We start from the raw sequence: 27,168 nt of genomic DNA on the forward strand, positions 1-27,168 counted from the left end.
AATGAGTAAAAGATTAAGAAACTCTATATAAAAACAATTGATAACTACATGGTTTAATGAATAAAACAAAGTAAAAAACTGCGAATAACATGTATTTTCATTGAATTATAATATTTCTAATTAAATATAATTATTCTTTGACATTGTGTGGGACAGCCGGCATCCTTACCTGGCCAGGATGCCCTCAAGGTGGAAGGACAGGGGGAGACAGCTGACACAACCTAAACAGTGCTACCGTTTCTGTATGGTCTCCCTTTATTTTCAGATTCGCATCTGAATTAATTAACACTGAAATTAATTGCATATCGTTAACAAATTTCATTCACTTGATTGTAATCATTCTGTAGCAATATAATGGTGCACTGAATGGCCTAACTATTCCAACTACCATAGCTTCTTTAGGACTGTTAGAGTACATCACAAATGGAAGGATTAGAAGAAAGTGCGTATTTAGAGGTAATGATGTCTGGCTTCTAAGTCGATTTTGATTTCCAAGAGCTTTCCTCTTGAAGCAGTGTGCTGAACTGATGCCAGCTTTACAAAGGCAGACTTTGAGCAATTGTGCTCTACCTGTTCCTTTGCAAGTTCTGTCCAGCCTCGGGTTTTTAGCCACAGGAGTTTTTCAATGTGAACTTGCACCGAGTCACGTCTTGCATTTACATTTACATCATTTAGCAGACGCTCTTATCCAGAGCGACTTACAACAGTGTTTGTTAGTTTTTTTCGCATACCCCTTGGGGTCAGAGCGCAGGGTCAGCCATTGTACAGTGCCCCCTGGAACAATTACAGGTTAAGGGCCTTGCTCAAGGGCCCAGCAGAGTAGGATCTCTTTTGGCACTGACGGGGATTCGAACCGGCAACCTTCGGGATACCAGCGCAGATCCTTAGCCTCAGAGCCACCACTCCGCCCAAGCTGTACAGGATGGTATTATCCACTTGTCATCTAGATAGATAACATTTCCTTACACTGTGGTTGAACTGCGAACCATCAAAGTGCAATTCACAGCAACGTCTGGTTTTTAAAATGTAATTGGAGTGGTCAACTGCACACACATTGCTATTGCAAAGGCGGTGGACAAGTTACATCAGCCAGAGATGAATCACCAAAATAATGAGCTGGCATTACATCATCTGTAGCAGGAGAGCCTATAAAAACGGCAGTTCTGCACAGTTGCACATGCTTTTTCCAACTAGTGCAGCAAAAGGCAAGCAGTCCTTGTAAGGCTAGCGAGTCACCTCAAAGAGGCACCTGCAGAGAATGAATTTGCTTATGCAAATAGAAAGCAATTCCACTTTATTAATGTGCTACTCTATAGTGCACAGAAAGTGTGTAAGCATGTAGTGTGATGCATAATGTGGCGCACAATCGTGGCTTGACCGTACCTGAAGAAATGCGTTATGACGAACCTGACCCTGACCGACCAAGTGATCAGCCAAATTGGACAGCGTTTCAACTTTGTTTGAATACATTTAGCAGAATGTAAAAACAGGTAATCAAATGCAGCATTTATTTTTTAAGCAATTCATTTAATTTGTGGTCAATATCACATAGTTCAGCCTTTATAGTCCTTAGTTCATTTGGCCACATCTCTTACAGCATGCACTATTACATTTTGTTACTCCAGAACAGCGTCCATCAGCACACAAAATCAGATGGTCGCCCAGCAGTTTCCAAGGCAGAGGTGTGTGTTTGCTGCCAGCGCCCAAAGATGGGCTTGGCACAGTAGCACAATCATCGTGTCCTTGGAATGGGGGTCAATGTTTCTAATATTGTCTGAAACAGAATAAACAGATTGTGGGCTGTGATTTGCCTTTTCACAGCGACTTTGATATCTGGCCACGTCTTTTTTATTTTGGGCACTGTGTGACTGTCTGAATTTGAACTTTCTGAACTTCCACCACACTGTGTCATTCCATAACTTCCTTTTCTTGCTTATACCACTGCTTAAGCCAACAAATAGTATGTTTTTCCTTGCCTCCACTTCACATTTGCTGAAATTCTTCTTTTTTCATTTGCTTTTGCCATTGCCTTTTAACAAAACTTTCAATGGAAGGGGCTATTTATATTAAATTACATACTAAGATATGTAAAATTCTGGGAGGAGTCGGGGTGGGGCTGTAGGTGCATGCACGTGTATTAAATTTCATGTTCATTGGGATTTATAAAGGGGAAGTGAGTGGTACTTGGCATATGCACAGTTTTATGCATCCAGATTTTTTGTGCATACGCACAGTTTTATCTGTATGCCATGTTTTAGTGTGAATTCCACGCACAATGTTATACATGAGGCCCCTGGTAATTTGTTTTCCTACAGATCTTACTTTAAATTCTAAATCACAGACAGAAGTATTTGGAATTAATGAACGAAAACACTTTCAGATAGGAACTAAATGCCTTTCTTCTTGTGTGAATGGCATGAATTCTGCAGAAAGCAACACAATTTATTTTGTGTATTTTTTGCAAAACAAAACATTGAGCTTCAATACGAATACAATTTCATGCAAATCATTTCACTCATCACTAATTTTTGTCAACTGCTCTGAAGAGGTACACAGAAAAGAATTTCATTGTACTCTATAAAGTATACCATATACTATGTACACACATGACAATCAACTTAAACTTAACCTAATTTAAAACCTTTTAATAAATAAATTATGTTTTGTGATCTGGGAGCAACTAGCCCAGACTGCTAGGGCACACGTTCTTGCACGGCCACATTAATACATCTCTTGTTGTTAGAGTCTTGCAAAGCTTTGTCCAACTTATTTTGCCTTGTCAGATTTAGGGTAGGGGATAATAGTCTTATGGCTAGCACTGACACACATACCCTCTATATAGAACCTAAATTTAATTAATTTTGTGGTAACTCTGGGAAAAAAAGACTAAAACAACAAACTTTTATCTTTCATTTAAACCAGGGGTCCTCAATCATGGTCCTAGAGGGACGTTTAGCTTTCATTTAAACCAGGGGTCCTCAATCACGGTCCTGGAGGGCCACAGTGGCTGCATGTTTTCCTTCCAACTGGTTTCCTAATTAGAACTCAGTCCTTGCTGATAACAAAACTTAGTATTTAACTGTATGCCTTGTTAGTGCTTTCATTCATCCAAGAGAAATTGTAATTGCACTGTAGAGTTTCTTTACCTAAGAGCATCATCCATGTGTTTTGTGGACTACAACAGAATTAAACTTAACGCTCCTTCCAATTCCCCTCCCATTTATTTCTAAACATTCTTTTTAAACACTGACACTTTTAATGGTGCATGTTGGATGGAGAGATGCTGGTTTATTGGTTATCTGCATTTTATTATTAACTAATGGCTGATTAATAAAACTGGCAACAATTAAAATTTTAAATAGAGCTGCTAAAACTAAAATAGACAATTAAGGGTTCTGAATTGTAAAAGCAACATAACTAAAATTAAGCCCAAAATGTATTGCTTTAGTTGTAAATAAATTGGCTCTAATTACAAAATTGGTTGAAGTGGAAACCTGAAGCCACTGTGGCCCTCCAGGACTGTAATTGAGGATCTCTGATCTAAAATGTAATTAAATTTGTCTTTGATGAATGAAAATGCTAACAAGCCATAGAGTTAATCACCAAGTTTCATTATCAGCAAGGACTGAGGTCTAATTGGGAAACTGGCCAGAAGGAAAACCAGTAGCCACTGCGGCCCTCCAGGACCGTTATTGAGGACCCCTGATTTAAACCATCCGGAATATATGTACCTGATGTGTCCATTCAATATTTCTCTTTTTTGAGTCTAAAGGTTTTGTTCCATGAACTGTCATGCTCCGAACCAAAAATGATTATTCTGGTCAAAATGCTTATACAAAACAGTATCCCTTCTCTGGTTTTCCATAAAGAGTTTTTGGTCTCACCAATATATACAGTGTGAGACCGCAGGTCTTACACTGAATTCCATAAATACAGTTTATAGACGGTAGTTGGAATGCCTGTAGAACTCCCTAGATGTTCTTTTATTTTGAAGATTTTTTTTACGTATGAAAGGTACTGACCAAGCACAACTGTTGCTCTTTTTAATGGTACATGAAGCCATGTACCAACAATATCTTTCACATTTTTGTTTTTCCAAAATGCTGTAATAAGTCTAAGAGCTCCCCTCTACAATATACATATTTCATTATTTAATAACTTACCAAATTTGCAATGATATAATGATATCCTTTAACATGCCGCCCAATTGTTATGACCTAAAACCATAGAAAAAAGGAATATAGTCAATAAAAAGACATTCAAACATAATACCCAATGAAAAAAAAAATCACTTTGAACATTTAAAACAACATTCTTCTAAATTTCAAGTGGAGAGTTTACTCTCAAACAATCACTTTGCCATATTCTGGCCCTTCACCATCTGTATTTCACATGTGATAAAATTTGCTGCTACAGGTCAGGTCAGGTTGGGGAGCATGCACTAGTACAGTGTGTTGCCGCACCCACTACACAACAAAACAATTCAGGATCCCGGTTTGCAACCTCCCAGGCAGATACGCGGTCCAGTCCCACCCTCTGGAAATGACCCTCTATCTGCCGCAGCCAGGTGTTACGTGGGTGACCCCTTGGCCTGGTCCAACCACTTGGGTCCCCAACAATGAGGATTTTACGAGCTGGATCACCCTTGGGGAAACACGCCACATGGCCGTAGTGCTGTAACTGATGCTCCCTCTCAATACAGGTAATGTGCCTCATTCAGGACTCCATGAGCAACCGCTCATTCGACACAAAGTCAAACCAACGGTACCCAAGGATTTTCCAGAGAGACACAGTACCAAAGGAGTCCAGTCTTCATCTCAGGTCACTGGATAGAGTCCATGTCTCGCAACCATATAGCAAGACAGGAAGCACCAGGACTGTAAAGACTTGGACCTTCGTCCTTTTGCATAGATATCGGGAGCACCACACACCCCTTTCCAGTGACCTCATGACCCCCCATGCTCTCCCAATCCGTCTACTGACTTCATAGGAAGAGTCACCAGAGACATGAATGTCACTGTCACTAAGTTAACCTCACGACAAGGTCAACATTCTCTCCACAAACAGACACACTTGTGACGGCTGTGCCCAAGAGGTCATTAAAGGCCTGGATCCTGATTTTTATCAGGACTCTCGCAAGCCCAGACATTCAGAATCCTCACTCAGTCTCTCGAGCGCCCTGATCAGAGCCTCCATTGACTCCGCGAAGATCACAGCATCGTCAGCAAACTCAAGATCCGTGAACCTTTCTTCACCAACAGATGCCCCACAGCCGCTGGACCCCACAATCTTGCCCAACACCCAGTCCATGCAAGCATTGAACACAGTAGGAGCAGAACACACCCCTGACAGACCCCAGAATCAACTGGGAAAAACGCAGAGGTCCTGCCTCCACTCTGCACAGCACTCACAGTACCAGTGTACAGGCCGGCCATTATATCCAGCCACCTCAACGGGATGCCGCGAATCCTCAGGATGTCCCACAGAGCAGCTCGATCAACTGAGTCGAACGCTTTGTGAAAATTGATAAAGGCTGCAAAGAAACTCTGCCGATATTCACATTTGCGCTCCATGAGAACCTTCAGTGCCAGGATGCGGTCGATGGTAGACTTCTTAGGTGTAAAACCAGACTGTTCCGGTTGCTGGTAGGTGAGCAAGTGATCACGGATCCTATTGAGGATCTATATATAGATACTGCTACGTATCTTATATTAATGTCACTTCATAGCAGTCTTCAAACATAGAACTCAGCTCTTAATAATCCACATTAATGAAAGGGCAAATATGTATCTCATCTGGTTGCTATCTATCTGTCATTCTAAGAGATGTTGCATCGTAAGTATGAAATGCATCCCGTTTGTCATTCCAACAGATAATAACGATAATAATAATAATAATAATAATAATAATAATACATTTTATTTGGCACATCACAAACATTAACACTGCTTTTACAAATTCCACAGCAAATGCCATATAATAGAGACATATGTTTTGCATTTGTCATTCCAACAGATAGTGCATAACAAACATTTATAGTAATGCATATTAACACTAGACATGTTTGTGATGCGCCATTTGCTGGAATGAAAAATGCAATTCATTTTATTACTAGATGCATTACAAAATATATTCCAATGGATGGTGCTCTACAAACTTTAATGCTGAGGCCTACATTGGTTACTGATTTGAATCCAACTTAGATGGTTAGTAGCATTACATATTTAGTAGACACCTTTACCCAAGGTTTACAAGATGAAGATATATTATAGCTGTTCATATATATTTTAACCAGTCTGACTTCTGCCAGATTAAGTGTCACACAATCATTCGGGGACAGGGACTGAGCTACTAATTGTATGGCATAAATTTCAATACCACAGCCATCACAACACACTAACTGATTCCTACAACCACCATATGTTAGAAAACAGTCGAAATAGGAAGTTCGGCTGAGTTGGCTGCATAGAACTTTTTTTCATCAATTTATAGATTTTTTTTTTGGAAAACTGTTCCCAATGCAAGTAAGTGTAAACATAACCCTCAAAACATTTTCAGAGATACACATTTTCATACCTGTTCCATAATATCTTTGACTTTATCTTGTTCACAGTCCAAAATTACTCTTCTTTCCTTCTTGAGCTCCAGATCCTGAAATAGTGAGCGATAAGCTTCATCCTTTTTTTCATCTTTGAGGTTTCCTACATTGATGGCAGTCACTTGCCATTTCTTTTCAGCCGCTGTATCCAGTACTACCTGCAGTGTTGATAACCCTATAAGAAAGAATATAAAAAATCTTCAGATTCACATCTTTGGTGTATGTAAATCTTTAAAATATGTTACAAAGACCACTGATTAATGAATTCCCCTGCAGAATTCAGCCCTCCTTTTGATACACACAATATAATAGTTGGATTTTAATGTGACACATTCTTCATCGTAACCGAATCACATGTGATAAGAAGATAAGCTGTATTCAAAGTATCTGACATTTTGTAAAAACGTATTTCATACTTTCAAAAGCACATAAGAAAATTCACACAAAACACATTTTAAAAATAACTCAATATCAGGTTCAATTATTTTTTTTACGTTACGTAATTCAGACTTCTTTAACATTTCACCTTGAGGATTAAAAATCTATCTATCTATCTATCTATCTATCTATCTATCTATCTATCTATCTATCTATCTATCTATCTATCTATCTATCTACTTTTTTCACAAATTGTTATGTTACAGCTTTATCCTTAAAATTGCTCCAGGGTTGTGCTCTGTGAAAAGACACTTTCTCCTTGTGGATTACTAAAATGTACCAAAAATGTCTTAAAATAGTTTAACACTAGAATTACCGGAGAAAATGAAAAAACTCGTAATTCCGGCCCACCTTAAATCCCTTCACACCTCTCCGTCAACGTTTTTTGTCTTCTAAATGTGTCGATGAGCAGCAAGCAGCCTGCTATACCATCGCCCCCACCACCTCAGAACGTGCAAGAAGTTCTCCCTGGCTCTGGTAATTCTAGTGTTAAATTCATTTTCCCTCACCAAACAACAATGAATAGCCCATAAAGACAAAGTGGAAACAGGATATTAGGATTTTCTTTGCAGATTTATTAAAAAATAAAAACTGAAATTTCACATTGACATAAGTATTCAGACCATTTGCTATGACATTTGAAATTTGGCTCAGGTGCATCCAATTCTATCGATCACCGTTTAAATGTATCTACACTTTGTTTACAGTCCACCTGTGGTCAATTCAATTGATTGATTGATATGATTAGCAAAGTGTATAGAAGGTCCCACAGTTGAGCAAAAACCAATTCATGAGGTTGAAGGGATTGCCTGCAGAGCTTAGACACAGGATTTTTATCCAGGTTCAGGACAACTGGGGAACACTACAAAAATGCAGCATTGAAGGTTCCCAAGAGCAGAATTGCCTCCATAATTTTTCAATGGAATAAGTTTGGTACAACCAAGACTCTTCCTAGAGCTGGCTGCCTGGCCACACTGTGCAATCATGGTAGAAAAGGTCACGGTAAGCGAGTGGACCAAGAACCTGATGGTTATTCTCACTAAGCTCCAGAGGACCTGTGAGGAGATGGAAGAAACTTCCAGGAGAACTATCACTGTAGCACTCCACCAATCTGGGCATAATGACAGAGCGGCCAGACAGGCGCCATCTCCTCTGTAAAAGCACATGAGAACCCACTTGGAGTTTGTAAAATGCACCTAAAAGACTTTCAGACTTTGAGAAACAATATTCTCTGGAGTGATTAAACCAAAATTAATGTCATGTGTGGAAGAAACCAGGAACCACTCATACCATTCCAATGGCAAAGCACAGTGATGGGAGTATCATGCTCTTGGGCTGTTTTTTGCATTACTTCTTCTATAGGGATGTGGAAGGTGAACAGGAACACCAGGACAAAAGCCTACATATGCAACATACAAAGACCACATGGACAATGTAGGAAGTGAGGGGAGACTTAACACGATTAACTAATTATCTGTTCTGCCTTTGAAAATGAAGGTAATTAATTAAATAATTCAGTAAGGCCCCTATTTTATTTTCCTTACTTTTCTCTGTTGTCCAAGATAATCTCCGGCCATTAGACTTACATCATGGTGATTGAAGCAAACTCGTTTTAAGAAACAGAATAATACAATTTATTGATAAACACTAGAATAATAGAAATATGATAACTGCATATATATATATATTGACATACGAGACAGGTTACAGATAGACTAGCCAGTGAATCTTAACCTTTTTTGAGTTACGGACTCCTTTGAGAATCTGATGAAAGCTATGGACCCCCTTCCTCAGAAATATTCACATAAACACACTCTTCTGGAGTGGCACAAGATGGCGGTCGTGCAGAGAATGATGACGCATGTCTAAATGGTAAACATGGGCCAACAGTAAGTTCGGCGCTGTAAGGAGTGGCAGGGTGCGTTTTCTTTCATTTCTTTCAACGGGAAACCGTTGAGTGGGACAAGGGGGAAGGCTGTATGGTGACCGCTATTTTTCTCGTGTGATGTTTCTCGCCGTTCTTTTCCTTGCGCGTTATTTTTCTTGAGTATGTAACTCACGCATTAAACTTAGGTGAGATAAATACTTGCGAGAAAAATAATATGTGAGAAAAATAATGGCGAGAAAGTTCACGCAAGAAAATCCAACAGTACCCGGCTGTATAGTGAATATAAATGTTAATTTTTATCTGATCCTCACAGACCCCCTGAAGCCCATCCATGGACCCCCTAGGGGTTCACGGACCTCAGGTTAAGAACCCCTGGACTAGACAGAGAAAGATATGAAACAGAGAGTCTGGCTGCCTACTGGTTATTTAGATTTTTAATTTTTCTTGGCACAAATAAATAGTTTTACTATACCAAGTCCTTAAAGATGGTGTCCAATATTGTATAGTGTTGTTACTTTGTTGTTGCTCTGGGTTCAAGTGGAGGATTTTTCTTGCGTTGGAGTGCATGCTGTGCTTTTCTCAGATGAGCTCTTTGCTGTGTTGTCTGCAACTTCATAGGGAAAAGCATTACTCTTTCTGGCACAAGTGTTTAGATGTTGAAGTTCCCTTCTTAAAGTAATGGCTGCTTCTCAGTCTTCAGACTGGTTCAGTGCTTGGCTTGGCAGACAGGATCTCGGCTTTCTGGTCCACAAAGAGAAGATATTGTCATCGTAAAGCTACCCAAAGAGGGAGCAGCTCATTAGCTTTCGGGTTTCAGAGAGAGAGTTTCTACAGAGTGAAAGCCCTAAGAGAGTCTTCATGGAGTTCGGTGAAAGAGTCCACAGAATCGAAGATGGGATGAATGCAACTGTTTCATGAAAGATGGTGGAAGCTTTCCCGATTGGAATAAAGTCACTTCCTGTTAAAAAGTCAGTGCCTTCTCATAGGTGCAGTATTCCGTTGTCATTCATTCATTTACAGCTATTTGTTCTGGCCTGAGTCCTTTTTTGTGCCTTCAAGAAGATGGGCTTCTGCAAAGATGTCAGCTCAGCTCTGAATGACACCTTTTATTTTATCAGATGAAGTACAAGCATATCCTGGTAAAAGTTGGAGTTCAGTCATTGAATTTGGAATGTAAGTGGGGGTTTTCGCAGCTGGGCGTCTTTTATTTCTGCTCCCATGTGATCCTGGTGTGCCACTAAAGCCTAGCAGAATGGACAATGCCCACTTTGCTTTAAAATAATAACCAGGCTCAGGATTCAAACCCAGAACATTTGGTCAATAAGGCAGCAGATGCTAAGCACAACACAACTATGAGACCCCCTTCATTAGGTAAAATGTCCATCATAATATTACTCTTTACTTTATTAAAAAAAAAAAAAAAACTAGAGACCACTTTGGATCTAAAATGTATTTTTTCTCTACAAGCACAACATTATTGGGTGAATATTTTGACTTGAATGAACATTAAACAGTATGATAAGATTATTGGTTTCAAATGACATTTGTAGATGCTAAAATGAAATTATGAAATTCATCACGAAGTTTGCTTTCAGGAGCTCTACAAAGTCAGCACTGATTAAATGGCAGAGTAAAGTCAATGTGACCTAGAATGATTTCATTAAAAAGTATCTTTATTTCATATTAACTTATTTTTGAAACTGAGAAATAGTTTATAAAAGGGTATATAAGGACCCAGGGATTGTAATTCAGTTGATTTCGGTATAGTATTTATTGCCTTGTAAGGTCAGCATTGCAGTATAACATTTTTAAAGAGATTTTTAGTTGTAGCCTTCATTTATATAATCTTAAGAAAATCACTGCATGTCGTGGGCAGTCACAGTGTCATGTAGTGTGACTCAGTCATAGTCCTCTGCAGCGTGTTTGATTTTAATGTAGTAAGTTACCAGCATCTTGTGGCCATGAGAGTTGACAAATAATGTGTGTTAAATTGGAAGTGCAACGTGTATAACGACAGTTTAAGCAAATGGAGATGAAGAGGTTAAGTATTTAAAATTAGAAAAGGAACTAGTACGGTGGATCCCAACTGTTTCTTTAAAATAAGTTCTGCAACAAGAACATGGGGACATGACTGTAAACTTATTAAGGGCAGATTTCGCATCAAATGTTAGAAAGTTTTTTCTTCATGCAGTGCACCACACTGACTCATGAAACAAACTACCAAGTACTGTGGTAGAGAACAGGACTTTAGTGAACTTCAGATCTTGACTTGATGTTATTTTGGACAATTTAGATCAGGGGTCCCCAACTTCGGTCCTGGAGGGCCCCAGTGGCTGCAGGTTTTCCTTCTAACCTAATTTTGCTCCTAATTAACTTCTCATGAAATTATTTTATTTGACTTGCTCTTGAAGACTCATACCCTTCATTGTTTCTTTTTTCTTAATTAACAGCCAACCAAAATACAAAATGAGCCAAAACATGGCAAGCAAACTGTGACCATCATACAATATATAAAAATAAAGAAAGGTGAAGGTCTCAGGAATGTTGATCTGAGCAGGTCCACAAAACATTTCAACAGTGCTCTGAGAAAAGGGAAAATGAACAATTTCAGAAATGTCTGCTATTGCACAATGAGAGCAGCAACAAGCCATGGAATTAAAGAACGAGTTTAATTAATGACAAGAATCTTCGCCTAATTAAGCAACTGGCTGGAGTGAAATTGGTTGGAGTTTGAGGCCATGACTTAGTTGGTCTTCTGTTGGCTCACTCACTTCACATTTCATTTCTGTTTGGGTGCCGTTTAAAGAAAGAAATGAAGCAATTCAGAGGAACGATGAAGAAATTCAGTGGAGCAAACCTTAAAAAATAAGTCGATTAAAATTAATTCAAAAAAAGTTAATTACCAGAAAGCAGGAGACAGAGCTGGAGGTAGTAGAGTTAAAGATGTTAAGATTTGCATTGGGTGTGACGAGGATGGACAGGATTAGAAATGAGGACATCAGAGGGTCAGCTCAGGTTAGACGGTTGGGGGACAAAGTCAGAGAGGCGAGTTTGTGTTGGTTTGACATGTGCAGAGGAGAGATGCTGAGTATATTGGGAGAAGGATGCTAAGGATAGAGCTGCCAAGCAAGAGGAAAAGAGGAAGGCCTAAGAGAAGATTTATGGACGAGGTGAGAGAGGACATGCAGGTGACGGGTATAACAGAACAAGATGCAGAGGACAGAAAGATATGGAAGAAGATGATCCGCTGTTGCGACCCTTAATGGGAACGAAAAAGAAGAAGAAGAAGCAGCAAAAACAGGCCACTAATTAAGAAAAGGGTTAGGATGAAAACCTGCATCTTCACCCCTGTTCAAGATAAATAGGTTGGAATTGTTGAGCTGAATGGCCTATTCTTGTCACAATGTTTCCTTTATTTCAAAAATACTTGATAAAGTAGTTTGATCACAGTTATTGTCATTTCTCAACACTAATAATACCACAAAGAAGTTTCAATAGAGGCTCATATCACAATATAGTACAGAGTCAGCCCTACTGAAGGTTACAAATAATCTGTTGATTGCGACTGATCATGGGGGTGATGTTGTTTGGTACTGTTGGACCTGTCTGCTGCTTTTGAAACAGTTGGCCACAAATTATTTTTGAGTCACCTTGAAAACTACGTAGGCCTTTGTGGTACTGCTTTAAAATGGTTCATATCAGTTAATAACTGTTTGTCATGGTGTCCCTCAAGGTTTAGTGCTTGGAGCAACTCTTTTTTTATTATTTTTATTTCCACTTGAGGACATTATTTGGAAATATAATGTGTCATTTCATTGCTATGCTGATTATTGTCAACTATATCTGCCCATAAAGCTTAATAATCCTTGTCTGCTTTCTATACTTAGTTTTTTCAGGAGATAAAGGCCTAGATGGGCAGATCATTTTCTACAATTAAATGATAAAGAAACAGAGGTTGTGTTGTGTCATCTAAATAAACATCTCATCAGTTGATCTTTGTTGATTCTCATAATATGCTATGCTAAATGTTAAAAATCTGGGCATAATTTTTGATTATGATCTTATTTTTGACAACAAATAAATTCTGATGTAAAGGCCATTTGTTCCAACTTAGAATGATCTGTAAAATTAAGTCTTGCCTCACTTTTTCCTCACTAGAAGTGGTCATTAATGCCTTTATCTCCTCTTGATTACATTACTGTAATTGGTTTTTATTTAGGATTGAGTCACTCAGTCGTTTACAATTGGTTCTGAACTCAGCAGCTAGAGTACTTACTGGAGCATATTTCTCCAGTTCCAGCTCCTCTTCACTGGCTTCCCGTTTCTTATCATATTCATTTTAAGATCGTATTGTTAGTTTTTTATGTACTACATGGATTGGAGCCTTTGTATACTGCTGATTTGATTATATTTTATTGTCCATGCTGATCACTGTGGATTGTTACATTTACATTTTACATTTATTTATTTGGCTGACGCCTTTATCCAAGGCAACTTAGAACATCTATGATACAATTGGTTACATTTCTTTTGGGTTTTCCAATTGGAGCACAGGCAGGTCAAGTGACATGCTCATGGTTACATAGTGTCAGTTTAATCTACATTAAAAACGTATTTGTTTTCTTTAGCATGTAAATGTTTTGTTAATGTGTTCTTTTATGTGTGCTTGTGTATTCTACTTCTGTTGTATTATTTTATACTAGCTGTCCCCCGTGGCTCTATCCATGTAGTAGTGAAACAGGACAAACTTTAAAAATCAATTTTAAAAAATGTAGTTCTGGCCAAGTGGAAGGTAAGTACGCTCTCACGTCAAACGTTGCCACTGTATCTGATCATGTTCAGCTCTGATAGGAGAGCCTCCCCCACATGGGGAGAAAAGCATGTGTACATGATATCTCTGGCAATCAGCAGCTACCCTCTAAACCACACGTAGCTGTGATCTCTCTCTCAAAAACATCAAATGTTACTCTTTAACAATCTGTAGATGATAATGTCTGCTGAACAAACAAGTGGGCGAGAGGTAGAGTGACTCAAACACAGTCTGGTGGACCCTGCCCACTTCCCCTTCTCCTTGTCCCTCAGCCTCTCTCTTGGATTTGCACAAATAAATCGGTACAACAAGCAAACTATGATACTTAGCACGATGAGAGAAGTCACAAAATCAGCCGAAATGCTTAAGCAAATTATAGAAAAATACCTGATCTATTTCCGCTAAGTAATTCTACCGTGAAAAGCGGACAGACATACAGACAGACAGACGTTGGATTTTATATATATAGATAGATTGTTGTTTTCTTAATTTATATATTCCTGAACAGCACTTTGGTCAACCTCGATTGTTTTAAAATGTGCTTTATAAATAGTACTTACTTTTTTACTTATTAATGTTCTAACGTTAAAAAATGCAAACAGTGAGAGACATGGGCAGCTAAAAGGAAAGAAGAAAAATGAGTGTTTTGGATTGTGCAAAAGGAGCCACACACATGTCTGTTAATGTGAAGACAGACAGGATAACATTGTGACTGAACTCATCATACCAGGTAAGTTCAATCACTGCGCTAACTATAAAAGTTCATGTCTATTAGCTGCCATCATGAGGTGATCTCACAAAACTTTTGTGGTGTAATAGGACACATGGATCTGTGATGAAAAATATTGAGGATTTGTGTCCACCTACTATGATTCCTAGTCACATAGTCTGACACCTTTAGAGGTAGCATGTCATTAAATATGACAAGCTCACTGACTAGAAACAATTTCAAAATGTATCTTGCGATGCTGGCATTATCTAACCTGCAGAACAGCTTCCTATCTTTCCCATCAACTGGATCACTTTTGTATTAGTTAACCTGTCAGCATCTCAAATTGAGATATCTGTCACAGGATGGTCTTCAGTCCTGAAAAGGGTTTTTCCTGCTTTTTTATGCATTGCAGCAACTTCTGCACTGTTTATGTTTTTAAATTAGTGTAAATGTCTTTCCACCCAGGATCTTACATATTTAAACTTTTATTAAAGCGGATTTAAAACTTGTATTAATGTAATCTCCATCCAAATTAAAATGGAATGTGTTGTATTAGCTTGCCTCAGGATGTGAAAGAGTTAAACCATTAAAGGCTCATATTTGTATTTTTTACTTTCTTTAATGCATGGAGCAGTCACTCTTATCTACCAGCCCTAGGTCAGGAATGTGAGAAGTGATTTTGAGGGAAGGTCATTCTTAGGGGCGGGTGGTTTTGTAAATAACCATCTGTCCCCCATCGTTTCGCCCAGTAGTAGTGAAACAGAAAAACTTTAAAAAGCAATAAAAAAAATTTAATTCTGGCCAAGCAGAGCATGTTCAGCTCTCATGGCAGAGTGTACCTTGCATGGGGAGAAGTGCACGTGGCCGTTATATCTCTGGCAGTCAGCAGTTACCCTCTAAAACACACGGAGCTCTGATCTCTCTCTTAAAAACGTCAAACGTTACTCCTTAACAATCTGTAGGTGATAATGTCTGTTGAATAAACAGGTATTGCCAGCTAAGCGGAGGTAAGGTACACTCCAACATGTGGCGAGAGGTAGAGTGACTCGAACAGAGGTCGGCACGTGAGTGAGTAGGGCTCTGTCCACATCCCCTCGGCCTGTAGCATCACTTTCAGATACACGCAAATAAATTGGTACTGCAAGAGAACTTTGATAATCAGCATGAGAGAAGTCGCAAAATCAACAGTAATGTTCAAGCAAATTATAGAAAAAAACCTGATCTAAATCCATTAAGTAGTTCTCTCGTGAAAAGCAGACAGACTTATATACATACAGACAGACCGACAGAGGATTTATATATATATATATATATATATATATATATATATATATATTTATATATATATATATATATATATATATATATACAGTAATCCCTCGCTATATCGCTTCGACTTTCGCAGCTTCACTCTATCGCGGATTTTATATGTAAGCATATTTAAATATATATTGCGGATTTTTTGCTGGTTGGCAGATTTCTGCGGACAATGGGTCTTTTAATTTCTGGTACATGCTTCCTCAGTTGGTTTGCCCAGTTGATTTCATACAAGGGACGCTATTGGCAGATGGCTGAGAAGCTACCCAACAAGAGCGCGTATTACGTATTAAATAAAACTCCTCAAATATATTGTGAGCATGGGGGCTGTTTGCACCCCTTGAGGATACGGCCGCTCCTCAAAAAACGCTGAAAGATTACCTTCACATTGCTCTTTCTTGCTGGGCTTACATATGGCTACTTTGTCAAGCGATATGCTTCCCGCACGGTGCTTTGCATACTTAAAAGCTTGAACAGCACGTATTGATTTATGATTGTTTGTTTTTCTCGGTCTCTCTCTCTCACTCTCTCTGACATTCTCTGCTCCTGACGGAGGGGGTGTGAGCAGGGGGGCTGTTCGCACACTGGCCTAGAGGATATGGACGCTCCTCCAAAAAATGCTGAAAGGCTACCTTCACATTGCTGCCTTCCTTGCAGCTGCTTTGTCAAGCGGTGCTTCGCATACACAAAAGCCAAACAGCCCTATTGATTTTTGATTGTTTGCTTTTCTCGATCTCTGTGACAGCCTGTGCTCTTGACACTCACTCCTTTGAAGAAGAAGATATGTTTGCATTCTTTTAATTGTGAGACGGAACTGTCATCTCTGTCTTGTCATGGAGCACAGTTTAAACTTTTGAAAAAGAGACAAATGTTTGTTTGCAGTGTTTGAATAAAGTTCTTGTCTCTTTACAACCTCCTGTGTTTCTGTGCAAATCTGTGACCCAAGCAGGACAACATAAAACGCAACCCCCGCGATCGAGGAGGGATTACTGTATATAAAATATACAGTATATAGATATAGATATATAGTGGCAAAGTAAGGTGTCAGAGAAGCAATTATTTCTGATAAAGCCTGAGAAAATATTGGTGGTATGGATGCATTTTAAGATTTGGATTCTTTGAGCCACATAATGATGTTCAAGTGCAAAAGAGATACTGATAAGAATTGTAATAAATGTAAGATTCGCCCAACAAAGGGTGCTCACTTCATTGAACTGAGACGGCAGCCACACATCTTTGCATTAAAATCCATTCTGCTTGTCCATCATGAGTCCACCCTCTAAAACATTATTAGTGTCATCTATTCGCTGTCATCCTCATGAATGTTAACATGGATGTTCAAACAAGCTAATTGTACAAAACCACAGGAACACTCATATGACTGACATTAAACAGTTAAGTCTCTCTTATTTGGAGTCTATCCCGAACCCGGATAAATGTGGAAGGTTGGTGTCAGGAAAGGCATCTGGCTATAAATACCATGTTGAAACCTCTATTGGAGAAGTCTACTCAAAAAAATAATGACCCCCAAATAAAAATGGTAATAGTTACGGAAGAAGAAGAAGAAGAACACTTAAAAACAAGGAATGTGTTCTGCCACAAACTGAAATATCACAATGAAACAGTACTCTGTACTTAGCTGAAGTCCCTATGGCAGCAATTCTAGCCTTGGTTTGATACCTGGAGATGAGGATTTTCTGCTATTCTTCTCTGTAGATCCCCCAAAGTTCTGTCAGTTTGAATGGAGACCATGAATGAATAGTTATACTTGATTGGATTCAAGTCTGGGCTCTGGCTGACCAACTCAAGGACATTCCCAGAATTGTCCCTATGTTTCTCCTATGTTGCCTTTGTCTTGTGCCTAGAGTCATTATCCTGGACCTTTGGCCCAGTCTGAGGCCTAGAGGACTCTGGAGCAGGTTTTCGTTAAGGATACCTGTGTATGTTGCTGTGTTAAGCTTTCCCAGAACCCTGACTGGTTTCCCAGTTCCCTTTGCTAAAAAACAACCCTACAACATAATACTGCATCATTCACCATGCATCACCATTGGGATGGTATTGTACAGGTGATGAGTGGTACCTGGTTTCCTCCAGACATACCACTAGTTTTGGATTCATTACACCAGAGAATCTTGTTTCTTATAGACTAAAAGAGTCCTTTATGTGTCTTCTTGTAAGCTTCCGAGGAGATGAGTCTGTTTAACAACTCTTCATAATACCCAGATCAATGGAGTGATGCAATGATAGTTGTTCTTCTGGAAGTTTCTCCAATCTCCGCACAAGTTCTTTGGAGTCCTCTAGAGTGACCATGTGGTTCTTGGTCATCACTCTTACCATGGCCCTTCAGCCCAACTGCTCAGTTTGACAAAGGGGCCAGCTCTAGAAGAGCTGTGATTGTTGGAAACATCTTCAACTTAAGAATTATGAAGGTAGCTTTTGGGAATCTTTAATGAAGAAGGATATTTTTTGTAGCCTTCCTCAAATCTATGCCTCTATACAATTCAACAGACAATTTCTTCAACCTCACGGCCTGGTTTTTTGTTCTGATGCACATTGTTAACTGTGGGATCTTCTACAGACAGGTGTGTGCCTTTCCTAATTATGTGATATTTCAGTTTTTTATTTTTAATAAATTTGGACAAATTCCTAAAATCCTGTTTTTGCTTTGTGATTCTGGGGTATTGAGTGTTGCTTAATGAGAGGAAAAAACGATTTTATATGATTTTAGAACAAGGCTACAACATAACAATAAGTGTAATAAGAGAAAGGTCGCAATACTTTCTGAATCCACAGTAAGCTTACATGCCAGAAAGAAATGGATGAAAACAGGAGTGAAAGCCAGGAATCCAATTAACGCATAATAAAGCCAGATACACAAACCAAAATCAAAGACTTTGAGAACCCAGCCAAGCATTAGTGAAACCAGAAAGAACTACAAAACAAAACCACTTGCCAAACGTTTTAGACGTTTTCTACAAATCTGGATACTGAGTCCAACAAGACAGGGTTGTCATAGTGAATACAAATTATGACTGTAAACTGAAAAAACAAACAAATTTCAGATCAAAATGAAAGTAAAAAAATACAAGAGAAACAAAGTTCTACAGGTGTCAAAACCCCATAAAAATGTTCAAAGGAAACCTTTATTAAAATAGGCTAATGGAACAACAGTATAATCTATCTGCAGCTCCCATCCTGTATCAATAACCTAAAAAGCAGAAGTAAAAATTGTACTCTTGGATTTAAAAAAGGTTTTGAAACCTAAAGTATTACAGATACTAATAACAGAATCCTCTAAATTACTATTTAAAAATTCTTTCTCACCACTTAAGGACTATGCTGTTCATCTAGTGAGTCTATGCCAGCCTTTCTCAACCTTTAAGTATTTGCGACCCGCGTTTTCATAACAGTTTTAATCGTGCTCCCCTAACGTTTTTTTGAAACCCTAATAAAATTTATTTCTATATTTTTTGCTGCTGATACGCCGCTACAAGTTTAAAATTTTCCTACGAATAGCGAAATTACGTCACATATGGCAACATTCGCACCCCCTTTTTTGTTACTTCGCCCCACAGTTTGAGAACCGCTGGTCTATGCCTTGCATGAGTGTTGACAGTTTCTGAAGGCAGACCTTCTATACCATTGCTGTACCATTCTTTCAGGTTTTTTTACACCATCTACTCCTCAAAAGTTTCTTTTATGTTTTAACTTGGGCTCCCTCAACCTTCAGTTACAGTTTTGAAATGTGGATGTATTTTCTTAGTCTTCTTAACTATCTTTAAATCTGAGAGAGAAGTTGGAAGATACAGCACATTGTAGAGAACCGGAGACTGATACATGCGGGTAACAAGGAACATAAATTATAAATAAAATATGACTGATTCTGACCAGCAGGAAAAAAGTCCCTGAAATGGATTTAGGGGTTTACAATGATATAACATTTTCATCTTCAAGGCCAGGGCTTGTTAACCTGGGTCCGTGGACCCCTAGCGGATCCATGGATGAGTTTCAGAGGGTCTGTGAGGGTCAGATAAAAATTAACATTTATATTTACTAAACAGTCCGGTACTGTTGATTTACAGTAGATGTAGTAGTAATGGTAGTAGAAAACATAGTAGTAGTAGATCTGTTTTAATTTGCACAAGAAGATTGTATTTCATAATTATAACGAGTGGCCAGTACTTTTTGCATAAAAAAAGAGTGTTTTTTTTAGAATTTCTGCCTGGGGGGTTGCCAACAGGGATCCCAAGCTGTTTCATCGTGTGGTGGGTGCAGCAATGTACTGTACCAGTGCATGCTCCCCAGCTTGACTTGACTTTAATGTTCAATACTTTCTGTATGTCCTATATGTATGAGACAATCAAATCTCAATAAATAAAGTACGTTATGTTTATACATGCAAAGTTGCGTTTGTGTGAATATTTCTGGGAAAGGGGGTCCATAGCTTTCATCAGATTCTTAAAAGGGTCCATGACTCAAAAAAGTTTAAGAATCACTGTTCTAGGCAGTATACACAGACAAATCAAATATTAGGTTTTATTGTAAAAACTGTGAGTCAAGGGGTATTATATGGAGATGTAAATAGTGCTAAAGATATAGTGGCTCTAGATGTTGTGCAGAAAACAACAACCAAGTCCACCCCACAACTAAAGGGTATGTCCTACTCTGAAAGACTGAAACCAAACCTTTTTAGTCTTGGGAAAAGAAGTCTTCATTAAGGCCAAAGTGAGGATTTCAAAATTTTCAATAATACCAATGCAATTATTACAGCAGAATTCTTAGAATTAAAAGTAGATTCTCATAACTGAGGACATCAGTGAAAATTAAGTAGAAGTACATTTATGACAGATGTCACTAAAGGGATCACAGGAATCTGGACTGAGCTATTGAATTATGCAGCTGAAGCAGACAACTTTTAAAAAGTACCCAGGCAAATTATGAGAACAACATGAAATACGCTTAAAGGACTGTTAGTCAAACACCATATGTTCTTACCTCCATGATTTAATGTTTCTTTAGTCACACCATCTAGTGTTCAGTTGACTTTCCTCTATTCATTTTATTAATTCTCTATTGATTTCAAACATTGTTGGTCACTGGAAAGTTGTGTGTGGCGCTCCCGATATCTATGCAAAAGGACAATGGTCCAAGTCTTTAGAGTCCTGGTGCATCCTGTCTTGCTATATGGTTGCAAGACATGGATGCTATCCAGTGACCTGAGATGAAGACTGGACTCCTTTGGTACTGTGTCTCTCCGTAAAATCCTTGGCCACCATTGGCTTAACTTTATGTTGCTCATGGAGTCCCGAATGAGGCAGATTACCTGCATTGTGAGGGAGCGTCAGTTATGGCACTATGGCCATGTGACGCGTTTCCCCGAAGGTGATCCAGCTCGTAAGATCCTTATTGTTGGGAACCCAAGTGGCTGGACCAGGCCAAGGGGTCGCCCACATAACACCTGGCTGCGGCAGATAGAGGGTCATTTCCAGAGGGTGGGACTGGACCGCGTGTCTGTCTAGGTGGCTGCCAACCGGGATCCTGAGTTGTTTCGTTGTGTAGTGGGTGCGGCAACGCATTGTACCAGTTCATACTCCCCAACTTGACTTGACTTGATTGTTGGGTCAATTTGACCTTCAAGACAGAGAACTGTGATGGCACAACACTCACAGTAAAAGGCATCATGAAATAATTATTGGTTGGTCTATGGTAAAAAATGTAATCTTTGCATAATAAGTATGAACTAGTGCTGCTGCTTTGCAGTAAGGAGACTGTGGAAGATTGTGGGTTCGCTTCCTGGTTCCTCCCTGTGTGGATAGTGCTTTGAGTACTGAGAAAAGCGCTATATAAATGTAATGAATTATTATTATTATTATTATTTTGGTACCACAAAAATAAAATATATGAAAAAATTGTAAAGCTAATGCTTCCAGGTCAGGATGCTGTGTTTATCAGATAGTAACAACTGATGACCATCAAACCAGTTTTACCATTTGTGTGTTTTATTGCTCACAGTAAATTCCAAAATGGAGACCATTACTGGAAATCACAGCATTAAATATACTATGCTTCAAATATTTAAATTGTACTACTTAAATCCCTCAAAACCCTAAGGACTCACATATAAAATTCTACATATCATAACAGGTTAACACAAAACAAAAGACCCCAATCCTTAAACACAGACACAAAGATTGGTTTGTGGAATTGGTATGCATACTTTAACTGCTGGTACAAAAGATCTACACCAGACCCACAAAGCCTCAATTGCAATTTTGTGACCGACATGCTGCCTTTTTGACATACAGCCAAACAGCCCAGTCCCAAATGGAGCCGTAAACTGGCACCTGACTGTGTATGTACTGTATATAGTTGCGAGAAGCAGATCAAAGATATGTGGCACAGTACCTGCCAAATAATATAAAGAGTACACGACACGTGTTTCATCCTTATTGGGGCTCGTCAGGTGTACACACTTTTGCATTCCCTTCCGGGGATCAAACTTCGGATGTCAGCGCCTGAGGTAAAGCCTCTGACGTTGTGCAGCAGTGGCTGGTTCGCTTATTTAACAGAGTGAAGATCGGCGTTGTGGTGGGCTGGCACCCTGCCCGGGGGTTTGTTTCCTGCCTTGCGCCCTGTGTTGGCTGGGATTTGCTCCAGCAGACCCCCGTGACCCTGTAGTTAGGATATAGCGGGTTGGATAATGGATGGATGGATGGCAGATCGGCGTATTACATTCTTAGGTCTGAGTTGCAATTTGATTATTTGGATGGTTACCTACCAGGTAACGTTTGTGGTTGGTCGGTCAGTAGGCGAACATCCACCACCTCCTTTCAGTTGCGAGAAGCAGATCATAGATATGTGATACAGTACCTGCCAAATAATACGAAGGGTACACAACATGTGTTTTGCTCTTATTGGGGCTCATCAGGTGTACGCACTTTTGCAAACCTCGGATGTCTGCTCCTTAGGCGAAGCCTCTGACGTTGCACCAGGGTAGCTGGTTTGCTTATTTGACAGAGCAATGATCAGAGTATTACATTCTTAGGTCTGAGTCACAATCTGATTATCTGGGATGGGTGGTTTCCTATCAGGAAATGCCACTGTAAGAACGCTAGGGGTTGCTGTTGCGCTGAGTTGTATTTGTGGATTGTAAAGGCTCAACACCACTTTATGACAATTTACATGCTTGTTTTATTTTGTACATTCTATGTGTTATACGTGTTATATGTCTGTCATTCTTTTTGCAGTCCTTCCCAATTTCTTTGGTTCCCTATTAAACAAACAAGCCTAACTAAAGTTCAATATTGCTTTTCAAAATATCCTTATGAAAATGAAAGAAAAAATTATAAAGACCACCTAATGAAAATGTACGTCTCCATTGACTAAATACTGCTTCAGCAGAGGCTATCAAACCAAGAACTACAATACAGCCTACTAAAAAAAGCTTTCACACAAGATTTGGGTCTATGGATTGGTGTTGTGTGTTACAAATACATTGGGATTGGGACTGGGATTGAAATGCTGGTACGCATACATTTACTGCCGGTGCTAACATCTCCTTGGTGTTAACCACGGGCTGGGAATTCTATGTAAAAATGGTTAACCCCGATAAGCTGTTATGATCCAATGTAGTGTTAAACCAACATTTGGGACAGTATTCTGCTGATATCCACTGGATAAAATAACATCATGCTGCAAAAAAATATATCTTCAATAATAATTCTTTACATTTATATAGTGCTTTTCTCACTACACAAAGCGCTCAGCAATTGCAGGTTAAGGGCCTTGCTCAAGGGCCCAACAGAGCAGAGTCCCTATTGGCATTTACGGGATTCGAACCGGCAACCTTCCGATTGCCAGTGCAGATCCCTAGCGTCAGAGCCACCACTCCACCTTTATTTATTTATACTTTATAATATTTATACTGTATATACTCGCGTATAAGTCGGGTATGGAAGTCCAAAAAGTCGATCATAGAATCAGACCCTGACTTATATGTCTGTTCAAAAATACGACACTTAATTTTTTTTACATTTTCTTGCTTCCTCCAATCTCGCACCAGTTTCTCAGACACATCGTATTTTGTTGCAGCAGCCCAGTTACCAATTTCTTTCGCCACTTCAACAACTTTTAATTTAAAACCAGCTTTATATTTTCTTCTGACTGAACTCTTCATCGTAGATAAGAGATGGTTTTACGATAAAGATGTATGAGGGTGTGAGATACAAAAAACACAAAGCCTTGCAAACATTGCTTCGGAATAGTTTGGGTGTTACCGTGTGGCCACATAGGCACATTACATAGAAAAAAAAGGCAGTGTGCTGTGTGGTTACTCTCTCAGGTGGGCGTTAGCATATCATAATCTCTTGGATCAAAAGCATGGGTATTTCCACATTCGACTTGTACAACTGATGTTATAAAATACTGGAAATTATACGGTAAAATCAAGCCTTGACTTATCCGCAGGAGAACTTAAATGCGAGTACATACGGTATGTGTTTTGCCACTCTATGGTAACTAATCAGTATTCATGAGTGGGGTGTAGCCTTCAACCAAAACACACCATGTTGTGTAAATGAAAAGCTGTAAAGACAGTTTTAGAACAAAGTAAAACTGTAGAATTACCTGAAACAAACAATACAGATGGCAGTGTGAATTGGTCATTAGACTTTAGACTTTAGACATACAATCATATGAAAAAGTTTGGGAACCCCTCTTAATTCTTTGGATTTTTGTTTATCATTGGCTGAACTTCCTTTTTATATATGACATGCCTTATGGAAACAGTAGTATTTCAGCAGTGACATTAAGTTTATTAGATTAACATAAAATATGCAATTTGCATCATAACAAAATTAGACAGGTGCATAAATGTGGGCACCCCAACAGAGATATGACATCAATACATAGCTGAGCCTCCTTTTGCAAATATAACAGCCTCTAGACACCTCCTATAGCCTTTGATGAGTGTCTGGATTCTGGATGGAGGTATTTCTGACTATTCTTCCATAAAAAATCTCTCCAGTTCAGTTCAATTTGATGGCTGCCGAACATGGACAGCCTTCTTCAAATCATCCCATAGATTTTCGATGATATTCAAGTCAGGGGACTGTGATGGCCATTCCAGAACATTGTACTTCTCCCTCTGCATGAATGCCTTTGTTGATTTCGAACTGTGTTTTGGGTCATTGTCTTGTTGGAATATCCAACCCCTGCGTAACTTCAACTGTGTGACTGATGCTTGAACATTATCCTAACAAATTTGTTGATACTGGGTTGAATTCATCTGACCCTCGACTTTAACAAGGGCCCCAGTCCCTGAACTAGCCACACAGCATCACAGAATGATGGAACCTCCACCAAATTTGACTGTAGGTAGCAGGTGTTTTTCTTGGAATGCGGTGTTCTTCTTCCGCCATGCAAAGCACTTTTTGTTATGACCAAGTAACTAAATTTTTGTCTCATCAGTCCAAAGCACTTTGTTCCAAAATGAATCTGGCTTGTCTAAATGAGCATTTGTGTACAACAAGTGACTCTGTTTGTGGCGTGAGTGCAGAAAGGGCTTCTTTCTCATCACCCTGCCATACAGATGTTCTTTGTGCAAATTGCGCTGAATTGTAGAACGATGTACAGATACACCATCTGCAGCAAGATGTTCTTGCAGGTCTTTGGAGGTGATCTGTGGGTTGTCTGTAACCATTCTCACAATCCTGTGCATATGTCACTCCTGTATTTTTCTAGGCCTGCCAGACCTGCTGGGTTTAACAGCAACTGTGCCTGTGGCCTTCCATTTCCTGATGACATTCCTTTCAGTTGAAACTGACAGTTTAAACCTCTGAGATGGCTTTGTGTAGCCTTCCCCTAAACCAGGAGACTGAACAATCTTTGTTTTCAGATCTTTGGAGAGTTGCTTTGAGGATCCCATGCTGTCACTCTTCAGAGGAGAGTCAAAGGGAAGGACAACTTGTAATTGACCACTTTAAATATCTTTATATCTCATGACTGCACACACTTTTCTATGTAGTTCAAGGCTTAACGAGCTCATCCAACCAATTTGGTGTTGCCAGTAATCAGCATTGAGCAGTGACAGGCATTCAAATCAGCAAAATTACAAGGGGACCCACATTTTTGCAGAGCTAGTTTTTCACATTTGATTTAATTTCATATAACTAAATACTGCTTGTGTTTGGAAAACACCCCAGTACTCAGATGTTCCTAGGAAATGGAAGACATACCACTGTTATCTTTTTTGTTGATAGTAGAGTAAATTATTATACAGACTGAGAGGGGTTCCCAAACTTTTTCATATCATTGTATATAGTGAAACATGACTGGAGCATTCTAATATGCCTGGTGAATTCAGTTGCATGAAGGCTCACCTTGGTGGAAGTAGGTGCATGGCAAATAGGCAAAATGATTGTGATCAAGTGGATGGACAATAAAGACATTTGCCTCTAAGCACTGTTCACAATTCACAATCCACTTTAACCACTCATATGCAGCCAGAATTTAATCCAACAGTACCCAGCCCCGGACAAAGCATCATGTTACAATAGGACACACGTCTACACACTACATTCACTATCACAACCAGAGGCAGTCTAGAGTTATCCAAACATTGCCTTTTTGTCAAACACAAGGATGCGAATAAAGTTGATTTGTTAGATGTGAAATAACATAAGGAGCAAACCTTCAAATACTCCTGCTGTTGTGCTTACAATGGTAAAAGAAACAGGAAACCAGGAAAGGGAATAAGAAACCAGAAGACAAGACACAATTAAAAGAAAACCAAAGATTGAAGCTGGGAAAAGCAACTAAACCATCATTAAAACCAATTTGAAACTAAAATTTAAACTCAGATAAATAAAGCCTAGAGTTTTTTAACCACAGAATCAGTTTGGCTATGTTGTTCTCTTTTGTAGGTCGCCTTGTATAAAAGCATCCGCTAAGAAAATAAATGTAAAATGTAAATGTAGAATACAGAATCAGAAAAGTAAATAAAATACAAGAAAAGTATCTCCGTAATCTCGGATAACAACAGGATATACTTAAGTGGTTAAACTGCGTCTCATCACGTAGACGACGTCACACAAAAGCACAGCCAGATTGTTGCCAAGATGACAACACAACTAATGGTGGTGCAAATAAAATAAAAATAAAGTTAAAGACAGTACAAATGATTTTAAATAATTCAAATAACTGTTAGTTACCATAAACAATGAAAAAAAATGAATTCTCCACTATCCAGAACCTCAGGTGGATATAAAAAGTAGAGGTAAAACATGACATTATTTCCATCATAACTTAAAGACAATTATAATTCACAACATCTGCAAAGGAAATGCGTTGAGGTATGTTTTAAAGTATTGATTTGCCTATAACGGTGAAACATTTGAATAACAAAG

General features: G+C 38.9%; 1 protein-coding gene across 5 annotated transcripts in view; it reads right to left on the reverse strand.

The window, feature by feature from the left end:
• gria2b (glutamate receptor, ionotropic, AMPA 2b) overlaps positions 1–27,168 on the reverse strand; it is a 185,614-nt gene that overhangs the window by 62,176 nt on the left and 96,270 nt on the right. For all 5 annotated transcript variants that reach the window (XM_028802665.2, XM_051928137.1, XM_051928136.1 and 2 more), the window contains exons 4-5: positions 6,577–6,773; positions 4,164–4,217 (exon numbers count right to left, since the gene is read on the reverse strand). In XM_028802665.2, the coding sequence (XP_028658498.1) occupies positions 4,164–4,217; positions 6,577–6,773 (251 nt within the window). The remainder of the gene's footprint in view (positions 1–4,163; positions 4,218–6,576; positions 6,774–27,168) is intronic.

The sequence above is a fragment of the Erpetoichthys calabaricus genome, chromosome 5 (genome assembly GCF_900747795.2).
Source record: "Erpetoichthys calabaricus chromosome 5, fErpCal1.3, whole genome shotgun sequence".
Classification (NCBI taxonomy): domain Eukaryota; kingdom Metazoa; phylum Chordata; class Cladistia; order Polypteriformes; family Polypteridae; genus Erpetoichthys; species Erpetoichthys calabaricus.